General features: G+C 47.0%; 1 protein-coding gene across 1 annotated transcript in view; it reads left to right on the top strand.

Moving 5' to 3' along the window:
- SPATA22 (spermatogenesis associated 22) overlaps positions 1-22,832 on the top strand; it is a 53,498-nt gene that overhangs the window by 5,299 nt on the left and 25,367 nt on the right. Inside the window, exons 2-5 of the mRNA XM_075333141.1 lie at positions 2,567-2,704; positions 15,203-15,263; positions 16,485-16,725; positions 19,298-19,427. Of these exons, the coding sequence (XP_075189256.1) occupies positions 2,567-2,704; positions 15,203-15,263; positions 16,485-16,725; positions 19,298-19,427 (570 nt within the window). The remainder of the gene's footprint in view (positions 1-2,566; positions 2,705-15,202; positions 15,264-16,484; positions 16,726-19,297; positions 19,428-22,832) is intronic.

Here is a 22,832-nt window from a genome sequence, read left to right as displayed (position 1 = left end):
TATTACATTTTTTTAAAAAATACCCCCCCAAAAAACAAAATAAAAAAACAAAAAAATCTACCAATAAACATTTATGTAAAACAAAAAAGTACACATTTGGTGTCACCGTGTCCAGAGCAACCCGATCTATAAAACTGTCATGCTAGTTAACCCCTTCAGTGACCACCGTAAAGAAATAAATAAAAAAAAGTAGCAAAAACTGTCTTTTCATCATACAGCTGAGAAAAAAAAAGTGGAATAAAACGCAATCAGAAAGTCATATATAAATAAACATGGTACCATTGAAAACGTCATCATGTCTCTCAAAATAATAATATTTATTCATTTATATAGCACTATTAATTCCACAGCGCTTTACATACAATGGCAACAGTCCCCATTGGGGCTCACAATCTAGAGTCAAATTCAAGTAGTTCCATCAGCGGAAAATAAAAAAGCTAAAGCTCTCAGAATTCAGCTTTGCAAAAACAATTTTTTATTCTAGAAAATTGTTTTTATGGTGTAAAAGCGGCAAAACATAAAAATCTATATAAATATATTGCTATATTCATACTGACGCAAGGAATAAAGCTATGTTATCACTTTTATTACCCGATGAATGGCATAAAAAAACAAAAAAAAAATAATTCCTGAAATGCTGTTTCTTCTTGATGTTGTTTCACAAAAAGCAGAATAGAAAAAAAATTCAAAAAAACCTGGGTCCTAAATGGTACCAATAAAAACTAAACTCATCCCGCAAATAACAAGCCCTCACATGACTTTGCAGAAAAATGTTAAAAATCTATAGCCTTCAAAATGTGGTGATGCAAAAACGTTTATTTTGTAAAAAAGCGTTTTTGTGTGATTAGTTGCCAAACCTAAAAAAAGATATAAGCCTGATATTGCTATAATCGTACTGACCCGAGGAATAAAGCCGCCTAATCACTTATACCACAAGGTGAACTACGTAAAAAAATTTCATTTTTCCTCCCGAAGATCACAGTATGGCACAATGTACGTACACTACAATGTATGGGCACTATAATGGCAGATTTGCAGTTTTCACTCAGCAACATTCATTGTTGCTTGTTTCTGAAATAATCATGGAGCAAAATCATCACTACACCCGTAGATCAATTCCCATATGGTGAAATTTCCAAAATGGCATCACTTGAGGGAGTTTCTGCTGTTCTGGTACTAAGGGGCTCTGTATATGGAGTCTGCAAACTATTGTATGAAAATTTGTTCTCCAAGAGTCAAATATCGTTCCATCCCTCCTGGCTAAGCAGTACTGTACAGCCGCATATGCGGTATTGCCAGCCTAAAATTGTGTGAGAAATGTTGGTGCTATTTTTACCCATTTTCCTATGTAAAAATGTAATATCTGGGGCTAAAACATATTTTTGTGCTAAAAATCTAATTAAAGTATTTTTTTTTTTATAAGACGCACCCCAAATTTAGAGATAAAAAAAGGTAAAAAAACATGGGGGCCGACTTATACTCTGGTGTTGTCTTACCAGAGGGGGGCAACAGTGGTGGTGAAGCGGGGTCACAGGAGGCAGAAGATTTGCTGGCAGCGGGTCCGTGGTGGCAGTGGCGGTCAGTGGTGGCAGCGTTGGGTCAGTAGTGGCAGTGAGGGGTTAGTGGTGGCAGCCGCGGCGGTGACGGGTCAGTGGTGGAGCAGGCCGCCGGTGCGGTGAGTGTCCCATTCTGTCCGCGGTCCCGGTTCAAGTGATGGTGCCCGGAGTGGCGCGTGCGTAGATGGAGCTCTCATCCAAGAGCTCCATCTGTACACGCGCTGACTCCCGGCGCCATCATTTGAAACTGGGACTGCGGAAACACAGGGACACCCGCCGCACAGCCCTCGCAGTCCGCACAGTCACCCGCCCACCCGCCCAGAGAAGCAGCTGGCTGCCGGGACAGAGAGGCAGCCGGCACCGACAGGCACCTGGTCGCCTGGACGCACTTGGCCGACCGCACACAGACCCGCACAGACAGCCCCACCGGTAAGCTATATTGGGATTTTAAGACGCATCCCCATTTGCCTTCCACATTTTTGGGAGAAAAAGTGTGTCTTATAATCTGAAAAATACGGTATTTCTTCACTGCCCTGTGGTATCTGTGATGTCAATATGATGCGTGTGGATCATTTCAGACCCGTTAGTGCACCTCAGAAGTAGGGTGGCTCTTCCCGGCTTCATTAGGGTCATTGTGCATGACCGGAAGTTAAGAAGACAGCTTATGTACTTATCTTCTGAACTACCGATCATTTTTCTTGGTAATTTTTAAATTTTATAGAAAATGAATGATGGACTTTGCCAACTACAACTTGTCCTGGATAAGGTAAGCCCTCATTTGGCCATGCTGACAGGAAAATAAGAAAACTATGACTCTTGGAACAAAGGGAGGAAAAAACGAAAGCGCAAACATGAATGAAAATTATCCCAGGAGTTAAACTGTTGCTGTATAAAAAATAGATGCAATGCGGCTGTCATATGGCTGTAAAAAACAGATACAAGGATGGCACATGGATGAAGGTTTTATTTCTGGATAATACATCCTTACAATTTTTGTCGTTCTTCCGCAGCTTGTCTTCCTGTGCCTATTTTCAATCAGAAGAAAAGGAACCGACAGCCGCTCACCTCAGTTCCTCAGATAACAGAGCTGACTTCTGATGGGACTCACCCTGTCCATGAAGGTTTTCATTTACCTTCTCTGCCAACAGGTGATTTGAGCTTTCACTGCACATACCAAAATTTTGTGAACAGAACACACTTTTAATGTTTGGATAAAAAAATAGCAATTCTCTAAAATGTTTTCTAATACAGTGGTACCTTGGTTTTAATTGATCTCGGTTATCGTTGGTTTCGGTTTTCGTTGATTTTTTTTCACTAAAAATTTGCCTCGGTTTTCGTTGATTGCTTCGGTTTTTGTCTGTTTTTGTCTTGATACCCTACTTATAAATTCCTTATAAAAATTTAACCATTAAATAAACCTTTACTGTCTTTGGCCATGTGGGCACGCTGCGGATTTTACCGCGGATTTGCCGCAGATTTGCTACAGAAAATGTGTCTAACATTTCTGCAGTCATTCCCCAGCAAAACCTATGGGTATAAAAAAAATGCTGTGCGTAAACTGCGTTTTTTTATACCTGCGGGTTTACGCGCGGATTTTCCGCTGCGGAATTAATGTGCATGTCATTTCTTTTGTGCAGGTCCCTGCGGTTTTGCCATTAATTATTGGTAAAAGCCCGCAGGGAAAAAACGCAGAAATTCCACACCGAAATCGCTGCAAAATCGCATTCGGATTTCGTTGCGGTTTTGGTGCGTTTTTTTTACCGCAGGTGTGGGATTCTTTCAGCGGGTCCGGTTTTTCCTTAAGAAAAAGTCAGTTTCTAGTGCGCACATGGGTTTTTAGTGATTTTCTCCACAGGATAGGTGATAATTTGGTGATTTCTGCTGATGATACAGCTGGGACCCCACCAATAATGAGAGGGGGCCCTAAGATTCTCAGATTATTATTTCTAAAATGTAAAATTAAATTATAAAAGAAATCTCCATATGGTTGTGTACATACTTACATATGTTAGGTCAGTTTTTCCCTTATCCAAAACAGCACCATGGAGAGAGAGGACCCCCCCACCCCAAAAATAAAGTAAAAGGAAATATCCTTTTGAAGCAGAAGTCTCAGATGTTTGGTACAATGTACAAAAATAGAAGTAGCAGTTTCTAAAGTGTTGCGTAAGACTGCTCTTTTTTGATGATGCAGGTCTCTTAAAAGACTTGTTAAAGAGGAAAGTTGAACTCTTTCTGAAAAAATCTTAGGAAGTGTTTGGCAGCAGCCTTGAAGCCCAATATTAATTGCCACATACACAGCAAGATCTCTTTGTGTGTGGCTCAACCAAGTTACACCCAGATTAAAAACAAGTGTCTAAGAAATGAACTACTAGCAAGCCTCCTAACTATTGTGAAGGCAACAGATTTCTGTTGACGCAGTCAGACTCATTGCACACATGTGCGCTTTCTCAAATTCAGCCACAAGAGCTCTTTGGCATAAAAAACTAGACGGGAACTTTCATTCTAAATCCAGACTTTGTGGCATCCCTTGTGAATGCAAATTTCTCTTTGGCTCAACCTTAGACAAGATTTTGGATTAAGTGTCATATTCAAAAAAGGGGTTCCCACTAACATTCATCCCGAAGTTCAGAATACCTTTTAGTCCATTTAGGAAGAACAGACAAATCATATCTCCATATTAAAGGTATCCTAACTGGAATGGGTCCAGGATAGAACTTTTCAGGGGATAGTTTTTTTTCTCACAGATCCTCAAAAGATGCAGGAGGCAATGACGCCAAGGCCCAGGTAGTTGGCAAACTAAAAGAATTTATTTCTGCCTGGGAAAATATATGCCATAGGGGGACAGAAAAAGGGAATTTTACAGCCCCCATTTCCTAAGGAGAAAACCGTATCTGTCCTTCAGAACAATTATAAATCTAAATCAATTTTTAGAAACAAAACACTTTCAAAATAGAGACATAGGGTCATCAGTAAAACTTATTTTCTGCGATACTTTATGGCTAATCTGGGCCTCCTGGACCCATATTATCATGTGCTGTAAATGTTCGGTCTTACTTTCAGTCTCTCAATGGCCCCAAAGTTGTTCACAAAAGTTGTGGCTGAAATGTTGGCTCACAACGGGGAAAAAGATATTTCTTTGTCGCTCCTTATTGGGAGACCCAGACAATTGGGTGTATAGCTATGCCTCCGGAGGCCACACAAAGTATTACACTAAAAGTGTAAAGCCCCTCCCCTTCAGCCTATACACCCCCCGTGCTGCCACGGGCTCATCAGTTTTTATGCTTTGTGCGAAGGAGGTCAGACATGCACGCATAGCTCCACAGCTTAGTCAGCAGCAGCTGCTGACTATGTCGGATGGAAGAAAAGAGGGCCCATAACAGGGCCCCCAGCATGCTCCCTTCTCACCCCACTCTTGTCGGCGGTGTTGTTAAGGTTGAGGTATCCATTGCGAGTACGGAGGCTGGAGCCCACATGCTGCTTTCCTTCCCCATCCCTCAATTAGGGCTCTGGGTGAAGTGGGATCCTTTCGGTCTCCAGGCACAGGAGACCGTGCTCCATCCACAGCTCCTGAGGACCATGCTGGATAGGAGCCGAGTATCGTTCAGGGACATGGCCCTGCTACTTTGAGGTACTCTGTGTCCCCGTGGGGACCGCGCACAGCAACACTCCAGCATTGCTGGGTGTGCTAGTGCACCGGGGACAGCAGCGCTGACTGCGTTTGTGCCATTACACACTTCAGCGTCGCTGAGTGTGTTCGTGTAGGGGGACTGCCGCGCTGACCGCCGCTGCCATGGTTATCACTGCGGCTCGGCTGGGACTGTTAGTGCGCCGGGGACTTCCGCGCCGACCGCGCTTATACGGCGGCCGCGCTTATAACTCGAGTCCCCGGCTTTTGCGGCCTAGTCTCGTTTTCTTCCCGCCCCCAGCCCTGCCAATCAGGGGAAGGGCGGGACGCTGTACAGGACGGCAGCACTGAGGGCTGGAGCATGCTTTGCATACTCCACCCCCCTCACTCTGCACAGTGGGGCACCAGTTCCCGCACTTTTCTGGGTCACGCCCACGGCTCCCTCCTCTCCTCAGGACGCCGGCAGCCATTCCTCTCAGCTCTGCTAACGCTGGAGAGGAGAGACAAGCTCAGGGAGACCCAGGCAGGATTTCTGGTGCCCACACAACCGCTTTGCGTTACACTGTATGGTGCACTGTTGATTTTTGTCTATATACCCTCCTGTATTGCTCAGAGGAGACAACAGCATGTCGTCCACAAATAGCAAGGGTGCCAAAGCACAGACTTACTATGCTGCCTGTGCAGCATGTACGGCTATACTGCCGGCAGGTTCCACTGACCCTCATTGTGTGCAATGCTCGGCACCTGTGGCACTTTCTCAGCCGGAGCCTCTGCTAAGGGTGGCCCAGGGAGAACCACCTGTTAACACTGTCCAGGTGACAGGGACGGAGTTTGCAGTTTTTACTGAAAGACTTTCTGAGACTATGGCTAAGATATTAGAAGCCTTGCAGTCCAGGCCGGCATCTCAAGCCAGGGGCACTGTGGAATCATTGCCCCCTGGTCCCTCTCAGTTGGAACAGCAATGTCCTCCCGGGGTGTCTCATGGATCCCAGGGTGAGGTCTCTGACACGGACCGCAGCCCCAGACCGATTAAGCGAGCTCGCTATGATATCCCCTCGACATCATCACAATGTTCAGGGTCTCAGCGAGAGAACTCTCTGTATGATGAAGCGGAGGTAGCTGATCAGGATTCTGATCCTGAAGCCGCTCTCAACCTTGATACTCCTGATGGGGACGCCATAGTGAATGATCTTATTGCGTCCATCAATGAAATGTTGGATATTTCTCCCTCAGCTCCTCCAGTGGAGGAGTCAGCCTCTCAGCAGGAGAAATTCCGTTTCAGGTTTCCCAAGCGTACAAAGAGTATGTTTCTGGACCACTCTGACTTCAGAGAGGCAGTCCAGAAACACCGAGCTTGTCCAGATAAGCGTTTTTCCAAGCGCCTTAAGGATACACGTTACCCTTTCCCCCCTGACGTGGTCAAGGGCTGGACTCAGTGTCCCAAGGTGGATCCTCCAATCTCCAGACTTGCGGCTAGATCCATAGTTGCAGTGGAAGATGGAGCTTCACTCAAGGATGCCACTGACAGACAGATGGAGCTCTGGTTGAAATCCATCTATGAAGCTATCGGCGCGATTTTTGCTCCAGCATTCGCAGCCGTATGGGCACTCCAAGCTATCTCAGCTGGTCAGGCGCAAATTGACGCACTCACACGTACGTCTGCGCCGCAGGTGGCGTCCATAACCTCTCAAACGTCGGAATTTGCGTCCTACGCTATTAATGCTGTCCTGGACTCTGCGAGCCGTACGGCGGTTGCAGCCGACAATTCGGTGGCAATACGCAGGGCCTTGTGGCTGCGGGAATGGAAGGCAGATTCGGCTTCCAAAAAGTGCTTAACTGGATTGCCATTTTCTGGCGACCGTTTGTTTGGTGAGAGATTGGATGAAATCATCAAACAATCCAAGGGAAAGGAAACATCCTTACCCCAGGCCAAACCAAAAACACCCCAACAGAGGAGGGGACAGTCGCGGTTTCGGTCCTTTCGGGGTGCGGGCAGGTCCCAATTCTCCTCGTCCAAAAGGCCGCAGAAGGATCAGAGGAACTCCGACGCATGGCGGTCTAAATCACGCCCTAAAAAGACCGCCGGAGGTGCCGCTACTAAGGCGGCTTCCTCATGACTTACGGCCTCCTCACACCGCATCCTCGGTCGGTGGCAGGCTCTCCCGCTTTTGCGACACCTGGCTGCCACAAGTAAAAGACCGTTGGGTGAGAGACATTTTGTCTCACGGTTACAGGATAGAGTTCAGCTCTCGTCCTCCGACTCGATTCTTCAGAACATCTCCGCCTCCCGAGCGAGCCAAGGCTCTTCTGCAGGCGGTGGGCATTCTGAAGGCAGAAGGAGTGGTGGTCCCGGTTCCTCTTCAGCAACAGGGTCACGGTTTCTACTCCAACCTGTTTGTGGTTCCAAAGAAGGACGGGTCCTTCCGTCCTGTTTTGGACCTAAAACTGCTCAACAAACACGTAAGGACCAGGCGGTTCCGGATGGAATCCCTCCGCTCCGTCATCGCCTCAATGTCCCAAGGAGATTTCCTAGCATCGATCGATATCAAGGATGCCTATCTCCACGTACCAATTGCTCCAGAGCATCAGCGCTTCTTGCGCTTCGCCATAGGAGACGAACACCTTCAATTCGCGGCACTGCCGTTCGGCCTGGCGATAGCCCCAAGGGTTTTCACCAAGGTCATGGCTACAGTAGTTGCGGTCCTCCACTCTCAGGGTCACTCAGTGATACCTTACTTAGACGATCTGCTGGTCAAGGCACCCTCTCAAGAGGCATGCCAACACAGCATCAACGTTACTCTGGAGATTCTCCAGAGTTTCGGGTGGATCATCAATTTTCCAAAGTCAAATCTGACACCGGTCCAATCGCTGACATATCTTGGCATGGAGTTTCATACTCTTCCAGCGATAGTGAAGCTTCCGCTGGACAAACAGCGTTCACTACAGACAGGGGTGCAATCTCTCCTTCAAGGTCGGTCACACCCCTTGAGGCGCCTCATGCACTTCCTGGGGAAGATGGTAGCAGCAATGGAAGCAGTCCCTTTCGCGCAGTTTCACCTGCGTCCACTTCAATGGGACATTCTACGCAAGTGGGACAGGATGCCGACGTCCCTAGACAGGAACGTCTCCCTCTCTCAGGCAACCAAAGCTTCCCTTCGGTGGTGGCTTCTTCCCACCTCATTATCGAAGGGGAAATCCTTCCTACCCCCATCCTGAGCGGTGGTCACGACGGACGCGAGTCTGTCAGGGTGGGGAGCAGTTTTTCTCCACCACAGGGCTCAGGGTACGTGGACTCAGCAAGAGTCCTCACTTCAGATCAATGTTCTGGAGATCAGGGCAGTGTATCTTGCCATAAAAGCGTTCCAGCAGTGGCTGGAAGGCAAGCAGATCCGAATTCAGTCGGACAACTCCACAGCGGTGGCTTACATCAACCACCAAGGTGGGACACGCAGTCGGCAAGCCTTCCAGGAAGTCCGGCGGATTCTGCTGTGGGTGGAAGCCACAGCATCCACCATATCCGCAGTTCACATCCCGGGCGTAGAAAACTGGGAAGCAGACTTTCTCAGTCGCCAGGGCATGGACGCAGGGGAATGGTCCCTTCACACGGACGTGTTTCAGGAGATCTGTTGCCGCTGGGGGATGCCGGACGTCGACCTAATGGCGTCACGGCACAACAACAAGGTCCCAACATTCATGGCTCGATCTCAAGATCACAGAGCTCTGGCGGCAGACGCCTTAGTTCAGGATTGGTCGCAGTTTCGGCTTCCTTATGTGTTTCCTCCTCTGGCACTGTTGCCCAGAGTGTTACGCAAGATCAGGGCCGACTGCCGCCGCGTCATCCTGGTCGCTCCAGACTGGCCGAGGAGGTCGTGGTACCCGGATCTGTGGCATCTCACGGTCGGCGAACCGTGGGCACTGCCAGACCGACCAGATTTGCTGTCTCAATGGCCGTTTTTCCATCTGAATTCTGCGGCCCTCAACCTGATTGTGTGGCCATTGAGTCCTGGATCCTAGCGTCTTCAGGATTATCTCAAGAGGTCATTGCCACTATGAGACAGGCTAGGAAACCAACGTCCGCCAAGATCTACCACAGGACGTGGAAAATATTCCTGTCGTGGTGCTCTGCTCAGGGATTTTCTCCCTGCCCATTTGCCTTGCCCACTTTTCATCTCAATCAGGACATCTCCTTACCCTCGTTTTCTCCTCATCCAGTTCACCAATGTGAAAAGGATTTGCACTTGTTAGATCTGGTGAGAGCACTCAGACTCTACATTTCTCGTACGGCGCCCCTGCGCCGCTCGGATGCACTCTTTGTCCTTGTCGCTGGCCAGCGTAAAGGGACACAAGCTTCCAAGTCAACCCTGGCTCGGTGGATCAAGGAACCAATTCTCGAAGCTTACCGTTCCTCGGGGCTTCCGGTTCCCTCAGGACTGAAGGCCCATTCTACCAGGGCCGTGGGAGCGTCCTGGGCCTTGCGACACCAGGCTACGGCTCAGCAGGTGTGTCAGGCAGCTACCTGGTCGAGTCTGCACACTTTCACGAAACACTATCAGGTGCATACCTATGCTTCGGCAGATGCCAGCCTAGGTAGGCGAGTCCTTCAGGCGGCAGTTGCCCACCTGTAGGACGGAGCCGTTACGGCTCTATTATGAGGTATTATTTACCCACCCAGGGACTGCTTTTGGACGTCCCAATTGTCTGGGTCTCCCAATGGAGCGACAAAGAAGAAGGGAATTTTGTTTACTTACCGTAAATTCCTTTTCTTCTAGCTCCAATTGGGAGACCCAGCACCCGCCCCTGTTTTTGTATACACATGTTGTTCATGTTAAATGGTTTCAGTTCTCCGATATGCCTTCGGATTGAATTTACTTTAAACCAGTTTATAATTTTTTCCTCCTTCGGGCTTTTGCACCAAAACTGATGAGCCCGTGGCAGCACGGGGGGTGTATAGGCTGAAGGGGAGGGGCTTTACACTTTTAGTGTAATACTTTGTGTGGCCTCCGGAGGCATAGCTATACACCCAATTGTCTGGGTCTCCCAATTGGAGCTAGAAGAAAAGGAATTTACGGTAAGTAAACAAAATTCCCTTCTTTATCTTCTATCTAGATGATTTTTTAATAGGAACAAAATCAAATACAGATTGTAAATGGGTAGTAGACCAAGTCTACTTTGGGTTTGGGGAGCTCAAACATAAGGCAGAATTCTCCAATGTTCATGGCCTCCAGATATAGAGACATAATCGTCAAACATGAAGGAGCTAGCAGTCATCAGTCTAACTCAATTAGACATTTTTCCCATGTTAAGGGGTCACCATGTAAAAATACTGTCGGACAACAGAACGGCAGTAGCTTATGTGAACAGACAAGGCTGTACAAGGTTGAAAAGCCTCATGAAAGAAGCAAGGGAGATAATGGCATTAGCCAAAGGAAATCTCAACCCCTTCCAGCAAGTTACTTAAAAAGTTACCTAAAAGGGAAAGAGAACTTTGAAGGGACTACCTTAGCTGTCACCAGATAAGCCAGGAGGATTGGTCCCTAAGCCTGTTAATATTCTGCGAAATCACTCTTCAGTGGGGGATGTCGTCAATAGAATTTTTTCCAAACACAAATGAAAAAGTCCAGAATTATTTTTTTTTTTTGGTCGATCCATTGGAATTCCCCTACGGGGTGGATGCTATCCACTACAACTGGCCCAGGAATTTAGTCTATGCCTTCCTTCCCATTGCATTCTGACAGTGCTCAGAAACATTCGGACAGATTAGGCAGAGGTGATACTAATAGCTCCCATCTGGCCCAAAAGGACTTCCCATGGCTGTGCCTAATGGCGGTAGGAGATCCTTGGGTCCTTCCAGAAATCCTAGACCTTCTGTTTCAGGGGAGAATCCTGCATCCCAATATGAGGGACCTTTATCTGACGGTGTGGTGTTTGAGCAGAAGCTCCAAGCACCCAGGAGGTTCTCAAAAAATCTGATCTCCACCCTAATGAATTGTAATTAGAAGGCAAACACTAACATTTATGCCAGAGTTTGGGACAAATTAAACATTTTTTAGGGCTTGATCCATTCAAAGACAACCTGGTTCCCTGGTCCAAATTTTTTATAGTTCCTGCAGAAGGGGCTTGAGAAGTGTCTTAAGTTAAACAACTATTAAGTCCGAGTTACAGCTCTAGGAGTCCTCTTAAACCCCAGGATGTAGATCATTCCTGGGTAATAAGATTCATTAAAGCAATAGGTCAGTCCAGCGTACTACGTAAACTACATACCCCACCCTGGGATCTCAACCTTGGGAGTCCCACCTTGGGAGTCCAGACAGCCCTGATGAGTTTTGAACTATTGCCAGAATGTCCAAAAGGGTACTAAGCTTTAAAACAGCCCTCTTGTTAGCTCGTACTTCAGCCAGAAGGGTTGATGAGCTGCAGACTCTTTCGGTAATCCAAACCTTTCACAAGCTCACAGAGTAATTTTGAGATATGACCCGGCCTTCCTTCCTAAGGTGTACTTATCCTTTCACAAGACCAAAAAATTAGCATTACCCTCATTCTGCAGCAACTTCAAGAATGAAAAGGAAAGGAAGTTCCACACACTGGATGTCAGGAGATGCCTTCTGCAGTACATAGCAGCAATGGCTAATTTCAAGAAATCTACCTCCCTAATTATTCTGTTTCAGAGTCCTGGTAGAGGGCAGGCAGCCATTAAAGGGTCCCTAGCCAGATGGGACCCCCTGGAAGCTTAAAACTGCACTCGGGGCTGTATTTTCGTCTTGGGCAGAGAGGGCTAACCCCTCTCTCTAGCAGACTTGTAGGGCAGTTACGTGGTCTTCACCATCCACCTTTTTTCTTAGACACTAAAGGTTGCATTTGGGTTCTGCTGACCTAGCTTTTGGGAGGTAAGTTCTGCAAGCGGAGGTCCCTCCCTTTGGGATTCCTCTGTATTCTCTCCCCATGGTGCTGTCCTGGGGAAGGGACAAATAATAATTACTTACCAGTAATTTGATTTTCTAGGGCTCAGGACAGCACTTTCCTTCTATCCTCCCTCCTTCTTTCTCTTGTACAGTTGTGTGTTCTATGTTTGACTCCCTGGTTGTGGCAGATCATAGTATCATAGTTTTTTAAGGTTGAAGGGAGACTCTAAGTCCATCTAGTTCAACCCGTAGCCTAACATGTTGATCCAGAGGAAGGCAAAAAAAAAAACAAAAAAAAACCCTGTGCATATGTATATGGGGGAGGAGGGTAGTAATTATACAGCAGTATATAATTTTTGGCTAACATGTATATATGTATGTATTAATCAAATTAACCAAATGGAGTACCTCTCATACTATGTAAACCTCTAAAGCTTATGGAGAAGCGCCACCTTTAAAAGCTGTGGGATTCCTGTCTTTGGAGTCAGATTCTCTCCATGGTGTTGTTGTTGTGGGTCCTAGAAAATAAAATTACTGGTAAGCAATTATTATTATCATGTTTCCATGAAAATATGTATATTATTTTTGGCTTGAAAATATGTGCTGGGGCTTTTTTTTTCTGGGGATGTCTTATATCTTGACGTCAGTGATTGGGTCGCCTGTTAATGAAAAGTGAATATCCACCCCCTCTGTGCAAGCGTCAGTAATTGGACTGCGTTAATTGCAAATGAATATTCACCCACTTCACCCGCCCATAATCATGCCCACTCCTGTGCAAGCTTCAGTGATTTGAACTTTGTTAATGAAAAAATTAATACTCACCCCCTTCCCTACCAATAGTCCCGCCCACCCCAATGCTGGTGTCAGTGATTGGAACTTGTGTTAACAAAAAAATGAATATTCAACCCCTTCTCCCGCCCACCCCTCTGCGCCGGCGTCAGTGATTCACTCAGACTGCTGTATTACTGCCCGTGGGTCGCAGCACAATGCTCGCAGAGGCCGGCAGCTCTTCTTAGGCTGCTTTCACACCTCCGGTTTCTGCAATGCGGCACAATCCGGCACTTTGCAGGAAAATCGCAACCGTTTTTTTTTTGCTGCCGGTTGCGTTTTTCCTGCATAGACTTTAATTAGTGCCGCATTGTGCCGCATGGCCTTGCGTTCCATCCGGTTTTTGCCGCATGTGGCAGATTTAGCCGATGCGGCGGCCGGATGGAACGTAGCCTGGCACGTTTTTTCGTGCGGCAAAAAAACCCGCATCGCGCCGCATCCGGCCGGCCGGCGCGGCGCATTTTTCAATGCATGCCTATGGCGGCCGGATGCGGCGCGATGCGGCAAAAACTGCATCCGGCCGCCGCATGCGGTTTTTGCCACTGCGCATGCTCAGTAGCATGCCGCAAGCGGCAAAAACCGGACGGGCCGCATGGGAAAAACTTTCACCGCATCCGTTGCATAGCTTGCACAGCCGGATTGAGCCGCACAGCTCAAGCCGGATGTGTGAAAGCAGCCTTACCAAAGCATGTCAGTGACTCGCCCACCCCAGGGCCTTAGGTGACTCGGTGTCGGGCCGGACTAGTCCGGGGTAGTCAGTGGTGGCGGGGCCCGATTCCGTGATCCTGGTGGAGTTAATTAATGTGGCGGCTGTAGGGGTGATGATTATAATAAAGTTTATGAAACATTCGTGACGCCACCTGTGGTAAATTGCAGCTCTTTAGGGCCGCAGCTGCTGGAAGGGACCTCCGGGGCTGATGTTATAGCAGCTGAGATGTTGCTTGCTCTTCACAGGTAGAGCGGGTACCTCGGGGCAACCTTTGGTACTTTGTAGGTTCTATGGTGTTTGTGGACAAGGTGCAGAATGAATCAGACGACACAGGGCTTGCAGTTAAGGTCTTTTACTCACTGTTTTCTGAGTCCAGGTGCTAGCAAACTGGTTGCCCACAGTATGCTGGGATCCACTGTCAGGTGCCTCCGCCGATCCCGGGTAGTTCAGAGGTCAATACCGGTGCACCCCTCCTGTGTCTCTTTCCTGATTGACTTCCTAGCCTTGACAGTTGTAGTTGTGCTGGTCTTGGCCTCCACCACAGGGCTTGAACAAAGGGAGCTAACCGCAGTTGTATCTTGCCCCCTTCACAGGGGATCTGTGGCAGGTTGTGGCCCCAGGCGCTTGCAACCACCCCCGGGTCTTCGGTGTTATTTTTGAGGAATTGTCTTTCTTCCCTCAGTCTGGGGACTGTCCCTGAATGCAGCCAGATTCCTCCACCCGATCTTTCAGTGGAACAGGCCACGAGCCAATATGCCCTTCCGTGGCCCTGGGATCCTTTCTTTCTCGGTGTCACCCGGGCCTAACTAGACCCCAAGATCTCCACCAGGAACTTCCTTCTGTCACTTTCTCCTCAGACTTTACTCCTTCACTCTCCTGAGGTAACTACCTCCCTCTCCTTCTCCCTCTCACACTCTAGACTTGACTGACTCTACTGACTAGAACTTCCTGGTTCCCTTGTCTATTCACACTTGCTGACTCCTCCCACACACCCACTGACTAGGCCCCACCCACACTATTGGGAACAGAAATGGGACTTACGGCCCCATGAATACATCTATGGGGGTTGCTGCCACTATCCCTGACCCAGTGTGTGCCTACCAATTGCTGTGTGCAAGTTTAGTCTGTGGACCGGTAGGTGACCCCATTCTTACCCAGGATGGGACATCACACCTCTGGCTCAGGTGCAATATCTCTGTGGCGACAGAAGCCTCAGGGGCGCCACACTAGCGTGTATTTTGTATTCAGCTGCCACGCACAGTTGAGGAGAGCAGATGGCCAGTCCGAGGATTGTAGTGTGATCCTTGACCAGTAATACGTCTGACTGACTCACTGATGCCCACACAGAGGGCTGGGTGGGATTATGAGGGGAGTGGAAGAGGTGAATATTCATTCCATTAACTATCTGGCATGTGACTACATACACCAATAAAAGTTACATATACAGAAAGGGCTATTTCAGGATACTATTAGTATGATGATCCTGAACTAGGGCTTAATTTTGGAGAAAGAGGGTAGCTACAGCTTCAAGTACTTAAAATGACATGACCTTTGTTTGTAATTTTGTTATTATATTCTCATTCAGACTCTATTTGGGAAAGCCGAATCTCTCAGCTGCAAAATGCTGGTAAAAAACTGGAGTTTAGGTAAGCGGTTTATCCGTCTCTATGTATAATCCATATTCATTGAATTTTCTCATGAGTTATGCGGGCGTCACACGATGCGATCTATCGTGTGATCGCATGTGCGATCGTACTCGCCCCTGTCGTTTGTGCGTCACGGGCAAATCACTGCCCGTGTCGCACAAAGTCGTTTAGCCCCCGTCACATGTACTTACCTGCTGAGCAACGTCGCTGTGGGCGGTGAGCATCCACTTCCTGAAGTGGGATGGACGTTCGGCGTCACAGCGAAGTCACACAGCGGCCGGCCAATACAAGCAGAGGAGCGGAGATGAACGGGACGTAAACATCCCACCCACCTTCTTCCTTCAGCATTGCCGGCGGCTGCAGATAAGCTGCAGTTCATCGTTCCCGAGGTGTCACACGGAGCGATGTGTGCTACCCCGGGTACGATGAACAACTGGCGCAAAGTAAAATAAACAATTTTTTAAAAATAAAATAGTACACAATACACGATTTGTCACCGATTTGCGATTGCTTGTAGGTGTCACACGGGATGACGTCGCCAACGAAGCCGGATGTGCGTCACGAAAGCCGCAACCCCGACGACCTATCGCACGATAGACCGCCTTGTGTGACACCCGCATGAGAGTTATCCAGGATAAATTATTTAATTATAGGTTCACCTGGAAAATAAACGCACCAAAATTCGCCCTCCCCAAGTCCATTGATGTTATGGCCACAAAAGCAGATGACGGCTACAGCAAATCACTGCTCAGGAGTGATGTGGATGGCAATGAGCCCCTGAGTCCACTGATTGTCTACAGCGGTCCCATGCATTGTAGTCATGACATCAACGCTGCAGTCTGTTAACAAAAGACCAGAGCAGCAGAGGAAAGGTAGCACTGGACATGGGGTGGTTGATTGGTGTGTTTGTTATTTTCTATAACTTCAAGCCTATGCCCAAACAACAAAATGTTGCTTATTGTGTAAATGATGAGGTTCTTACAACCAAAATAAGTAATGTACAAACAAGCTGCTATTCGTATACTCTAAAAACACTGCTCAGAAAATTGTTCCTATTATGTAAAATGCGAAAAAAATGTTTATGTAGTCATTATGTTGTTTTCTGTAATAGTTTAATGCACTCTCAAGTTACAGATCAACAGATAAAAGAACAAATATCTGCCCTAGAGATGAAAATATGTTTACCAACCTCAGTAAAGCTTTAGTTTCTGGTCCTAAAAGGTATTATGGACAAACGGAGCGTGGGAAAGGCCAAAGTGTAAATGAGAAGCATCCTCCACAATCCCATCTACCAGTGCAGATCGCTCAGAAGACATCTGCATCACCTTACAAGAGGTCACATTATTCTTGTGCTGCTTCACCAGGAATAAAAGAGCAACAGCCCGCATATTTCTTTCAGAGTAATGCCAAACTGAACAAAGATAATGCATTTGCTGATATGCCGGAGGAAGAAATGATACAGGTACAAATACATTTCAATAGATAACACTTAATGGAACAAAAGAACATCTGCTCATAATGCCAGAAATTACCTTAAGATCCCTTATACACTTTAGACCGTTGGCTAGACCCTTCAGTATTATATGGGGGTGCCGTCCATCTGTTCGTCGAGGTAGATGTTGATCATGTTGGACTTTAGATGGCTGATCACAATGTTTCAATATTCTTTCTCATAGAGAAAGCAGGAACGCTCGGCCAAGGTAGCCCTCCTGTGTATAGGAGAGTCGGCTGATGGCCAAACGATCGGCCGAAGCATCATTCCCCTGACAGCCATGTAATGTGTATGACTGGCTTTGGTCTATCATAGACGTTTCCCACAAATATCATTTCTGGAACACTTATTTGGTATCCCATAATGTCTCATTAGTGGTTGTCCAACTGCTAGGCCCCAGTCCTGGTAACTGATGTTTTCATGAACAGAAATAGACAGGTCCACTTTAGTAACATTCCGTCAGTCTTATGTGAAGCACTTGCAGACATGGAAGTGTACGAGGGGCTGCTGATAAATCTTTGACTTTGTGATCTTTTTTTGTTTGCATAGTAATGAATGTTACATCACATGAAAGCCTTATGTGTCTAATATATGTTTTCAAAATGTTGTGTTTGTTGCTTATGGCAACAGTGTTCTACACACGCGGGAAAACACAATGGCAGAGTCTAATGCGATATTCACAGCAACTGAGAGCAGAGGAGGGATAAAATTCTTGTTTCTGCAAGGAAAGTCTTGCAAGGATATTCATGGTGATATGTCGCAGACATTGGGGGATCAATGTCCTTCATATTCCACAGCTAAGAAATGGGTTGCCAAAATGGGCCACTTCAGCACCAATGATGAGGAACGACGGAGAGTGGTTGTTGTTCCAGAGATTCTTAATGCTGTGCACAGCCTCATCCTGGAGAATCGACGGATTTTAGCTAAAGCAATAGCAGACATCATGGGGATTTCCCGTGACCGTGTTTGTGTCATTATCCATGAACATTTGGACATGAGGAAGCGATCTGCAAAGTGAGTCCCCAAATGTTTGATAACAGATCAGAGAAGCATGCGAGTGAAAACTTCCCGGTCCTTTTGTCAGTGTTTCCGGACTGATAAGAACTTCCTGGATCGACTGGTCACTATGGATGGCGTCTGTGTTCTGGGATAAGGAGGGCGTGCTGCTAGTAGACTACCTTCAAAAGGGTTCCACCATCAGTGCAAGGTATTACATTGAACTTTTGGACCAATTGAAGGCAGCTCTGAAGGCCAAAAGGCGCGGGAAGCTGTCCAAAGGAATCTTGTTCCTGCAAGACAACGTCTCCGCTCACACTACACAAGCGACCACGGCAAAACTGGCAGTGCAGGGCTTCCAGCTGGTTCGCCACCCACCTTATTCACCAGATCTAGCTCCCTCCAACGATCATCTGTTTCCAAACCTGAAGAAACACCTCAAGGGTACCAAATTTCACACCATTTCTGATGCCATGGCTGCTAAGGATGCCTGGTTTGAGGCACAACCAAAATCCTTCTCTTTACTTGGATACGAATGTAAGAAGTGTGTTGACATCAGTGGAAAGTATGTGGAATAAATGTAAAGTTTCATCATCCTATCTCGTTTCTTTCTGGGTAAAGCCAAAGACTTATCAGCAGCCCCTCGTATTTTCACAAACATTCTTCTGAATTGCTGGTGAAATGGGTAACTTACTACATAAAAAATAGTAAAAATAAATCCACCTGTGTGTCCCATTGCTGTCTGCCAGATTGTACTTGTAACTTTGAATATATAGGTTAGGAAATTACAAGGAATCTATGGATTGGAGTCACTTGGGAGCATGTTATATTTTTTTTATTGGCGTTCACACACTTTTAATTTCATGCTTATTCCTCCATCTAGTTTAGATCACAAATCTAATCTTGTTTGTACTACAGAGAATACATTGCTATTGTTAAAATATACTGTTACATTTCATGATACAGGAATTGTCTACCATATTCATGCAGCATGACATAAACAGAGCCTAGCTCTCTTCAGACTTATTTCCTTCTTTTAGCCCCTTTTCTGAGATTTGCTGTAGATATACGGCACAAGTCAGGAGCGAGTATATAGAGGGGCTCAGGATCTGAGCACTATTCCTGGCAGATGATGATTGTGCTATACAGCCGGCATCTGCCTTTAACAGCAATGGGGGAAGCTGAGTAATGCCCACTGCTGTTAACCCTTTAAATGCAACTGTCAAGCTCAAACAGCAGCATTTAAGGTACACAGATGAGGGGTGCGCCATTCCACACATCTTCCACTCCCCCACAAAACATTTGCAGAGCGCCTACATTGTCATGGGGTCTGCTGAAAGCCCCCGTGCCTGCTATGACGGTGCTTTTGTACAAGCCAAAAAAATAAAATGTCTTAAAAAGGTTAAATAAAGGTATTTGCTTTTCCCATATTTTTTTTCTTTTGCTCTGCTTCATGTTAACACTTTTTACTCTGACAAGACTTTGTTTTACATTATATGTATTCTGATATTTTCCATGTGTCATTGATTACATTGTGTCTTTAAAGGTAATACCTCTTTACCAAATGACTTTCAAAGAAAAAAGTAATTCTTTAAGAATGATATCTGCATCAATAGAGAGCATGAAATATTGGAGTCAGTACAGTGACAGAATCCCCCTGTTATTTGAAGTAATAGGTACGCGTCATTTGGACAATGTCTATATTATTACAGTCTGATGTACTAGAAACTGCTTATGATGTGGTTTGGCCAGTATCATTGGCTTGTAGCGACCTATAAGAACATGTTTTCACACTGTAAGGGCACATATTAATTATTATATTTAATTATATATCATATTTAGGTTTAAGCAGCAGAAAATATGGAAAAAAATATTAAAACCTCCCTAATAGTGTAAGTGGAAGTGGAGATATCAACAATTGACTGCTCTAGGGTAGAATAAGGAGGTATTAGGTCTAATATTGTTGTTTCCCTGCAGCTTTTGTATTATATAGATGTACCTATACATCACTCACATTATGCACACTTTTCAGTGCCCACATATCCACAATACTGCTGTGTCCACCGTACACGCACACCCAACTCTGCTGTATATACACACAGCTCTGCTACATCAACACACATCACTGCGGCATGCACACACACAGCTCTGCTACACTCTGTATACTGCATTTTGACGTTCATTTTAGGCATGTAACTGATCAAATCACTTTAAAAGTCCTTCAACTAGTCAGGACATGCTGGGCCAGGTATCTTTGGGTACTTTCACACTTGCGTTGGACGGCTTCCGTTGCTATCCGCAGCCTTGAGGAATTACGGTAACCGTTGCAGGAATCCGTTATATTCCTCATAGACTTCTATTAGCTACGGATAGCAACGAATGGTCTTGCATTGCATCCGTCCCGCGGCGCATCAGTTGTTTTGATGCTGACCACGAGTGACCGTCGGGCGGATGGAAAGCTGCATGTAGCGTTTTTCTGCACTTGGCGGAGTGTAAAAAAAACGCAACCTTCAGGAATCCGTTGGCGTCCGTTGTTTTTATAATGGATGCCTATGGTGGTGGATTCCGTTAGAATCCGTCATTTGACAGATTCCGTTAACGCAACCGTCTTTACACAACTGCGCATGCTCAGATGTGTAAAGTCAAGGAAAAAAAACCTATAACGGATTGCGTTATTTTGTACGATCCGTAGCATCCGTTGTGCCACTATATGCAACTCATCCGTCACACAACTCAATGCTACGGATGCCGTTCAACGCAAGTGTGAAAGTAGCCTTTCTCTTAGCCCTGCAGCAATCAGACCGATCAGTGTCCAGCAGAAGGAGAGGGAGCACTGTGCTGCTGCATATTGTAGTTCTCTTAGTGCTTGGGAAGGTCGAGGTGTCACAATTCTCCTTGATCATTGAAGTTGCATCCAGACCTTAAGATGCATAATTTTTTTAACCCCTTCACGACCGCGGGCAGTAAAATTACGTCCTATTTTAACGTGACTTAACGACCAGGGACGTAATTTTACTGCCTAAACTTCATTTGATTGCCGTGGCCATAGCAACGGCTTTCAAATGATGTCCCCTGCTGTTTCTTACAGCAGGGGACCTTTGCTTAACCCCAGGGGGGGCGGCATCGCCACCCCCTATCGACGATCGATGTCATTGGCTGTTCAAATCTGAACCGCCAACCACATCGATCGCACTAATTTCGGCAAAAATAATGCCCGAATTAGTGCGATACTGTGAGATACAGCTATGAGATGCCGCAGCTGCTGCAGCATATGATAGGTGGACCTCAAACATGCCGCCCCCAGCCCCTGCAGCACTGATTGGAGCGATCGTGCTATGACGCACAATCGCTCCAATCAGTGTGCAGTGGGGCGGTCTGATCTGCCGGTGGCCGCCCTCCCCAGGCCTGTGCTGGCCTGCGAGCCCTCCCCCAACATGTCTGCAGCGTGCAGTGGCTGGTACTTGTGGTACCACGCCACCGCTGCTCCTGCCGCCGCCGCCGTAGCTGAGGTCACCGCTGCTGCTGCACGTGAGTACTGTGCTCACTTTGCAGCCCGTGCGCGCTCCCGTGGTGCCCGTGTGCGCTCCCGTGTTAGCCCCTGCCCGTGCCCCCCTGCGATCTGCCCCCCCGACATCCCGATCTGCTCCCCCCCCCTTACCCCACCAGACATCCCGATCTGCTCCCCCCGCGATCTGACTGCCTCCCGCATTATCTCTATTCTGCTTCTGCAGCTCCCTCTCCGGTCTCCCCCTCTGCTCTCCCCCCACTCTGCTCACCCCCCCCCCCCCTCTGCTCTCCACCCCCCCTCTGCTCTCTACCCCCCCTCTGCTCTCTCCCGACGTCCTCTTGCCTGTCTTCACCGGCCTGATCACATCTGCCTCCATCGCTGGGTCCTTCCTGGGCATTCTGCTGATCTGCCTGCTGCTCCTGTAAAGCTGTCCATCTCTCTGCCATCTGTTCCTCTGCAGCTCTTCTGGTCAGTGATCCTCCTGCTAATCCTCTGGGTACTGTAAGTATAACTTTTTTTTTTCTGTATCTCCTGTCCATTTTTACACCTCATCCGTCCGTGCGTCCCGCTGAGCGCTGATCAGGGATGCAGATAACGGATCTGCATCCCTGCTCAATTTTTGGCGTGACTTTTTTTTCCGTATCCCCGACGCTTTTTGTATCGCATCCGTCTGTGCGACCCGCCAAGCGCTGATCAGGGATGCAGATAATGGATCTGCATCCCTGCTCAATTTTTGGCGTGACTTTTTTCCGTAACTGCGACGCTTTTTGTATGGCATCCGTACGTGCGTCCCACCAAGCGCTGATCAGGGATGCACATAACGTATCTGCATCCATGGTCAATTTTTGGCGTGACTTTTTTTTTTCCGTATCCCCGACGCTTTTTTTATCGCATCCGACCGTGCGTCCTGCAGCGGCCGATCAGTGCACTGCGTCTGTGCGTTTGAAAAGTCAAATGGCGCTCCTTCTCTTCTGAGCCCCGCCATTTGCCCAAACAATTACTTTCCACCACATATGAGGTATCTGCGTACTCAGGAAAAATTGCACAATACGTTTTATGGTGCATTTTTTTCCTGATAGCCTTGTGAAAAAAAAGCTACCTAGTTGAAGCAACCGTTTTGTGGTAAAAAAAAATTTTTTTCTTTTCACGGCTCAACGCTATAAACTTCTGTGAAGCCCCCAGGTGTTCAAAGTGCTCACAAACATCTAGAAAAATTATTTGAGGGCTCTAGTTTCCAAAATGGTGTCACTTGTGGGGGAGCTCCACTGTTTAGGCACCATAGGGGGTCTCCAAAGGTGACATGGCGTCCGCTAATGATTCCAACCAATTTTGCTGTCAAATGGCGCTCCTTCTCTTCTGAGCCCCGCCATGCGCCCAAACAATTACTTTCCACCACATATGAGGTATCTGCGTACTCAGGAGAAAATGCACAATACATTTTATGGTGCATTTTTCCTGATAGCCTTGTGAAAAAAAAGCTACCTAGTTGAAGCAACCGTTTTGTGGTAAAAAAAAAATTTTTTCTTTTCACGGCTCAACGCTATAAACTTCTGTGAAGCCCCCAGGTGTTCAA

This window comes from Anomaloglossus baeobatrachus, chromosome 2 (genome assembly GCF_048569485.1).
Source record: "Anomaloglossus baeobatrachus isolate aAnoBae1 chromosome 2, aAnoBae1.hap1, whole genome shotgun sequence".
Taxonomy (NCBI): domain Eukaryota; kingdom Metazoa; phylum Chordata; class Amphibia; order Anura; family Aromobatidae; genus Anomaloglossus; species Anomaloglossus baeobatrachus.
Note: the sequence above shows the minus strand (reverse complement) of the source record. Positions and strands in the feature narration are given on the sequence as shown.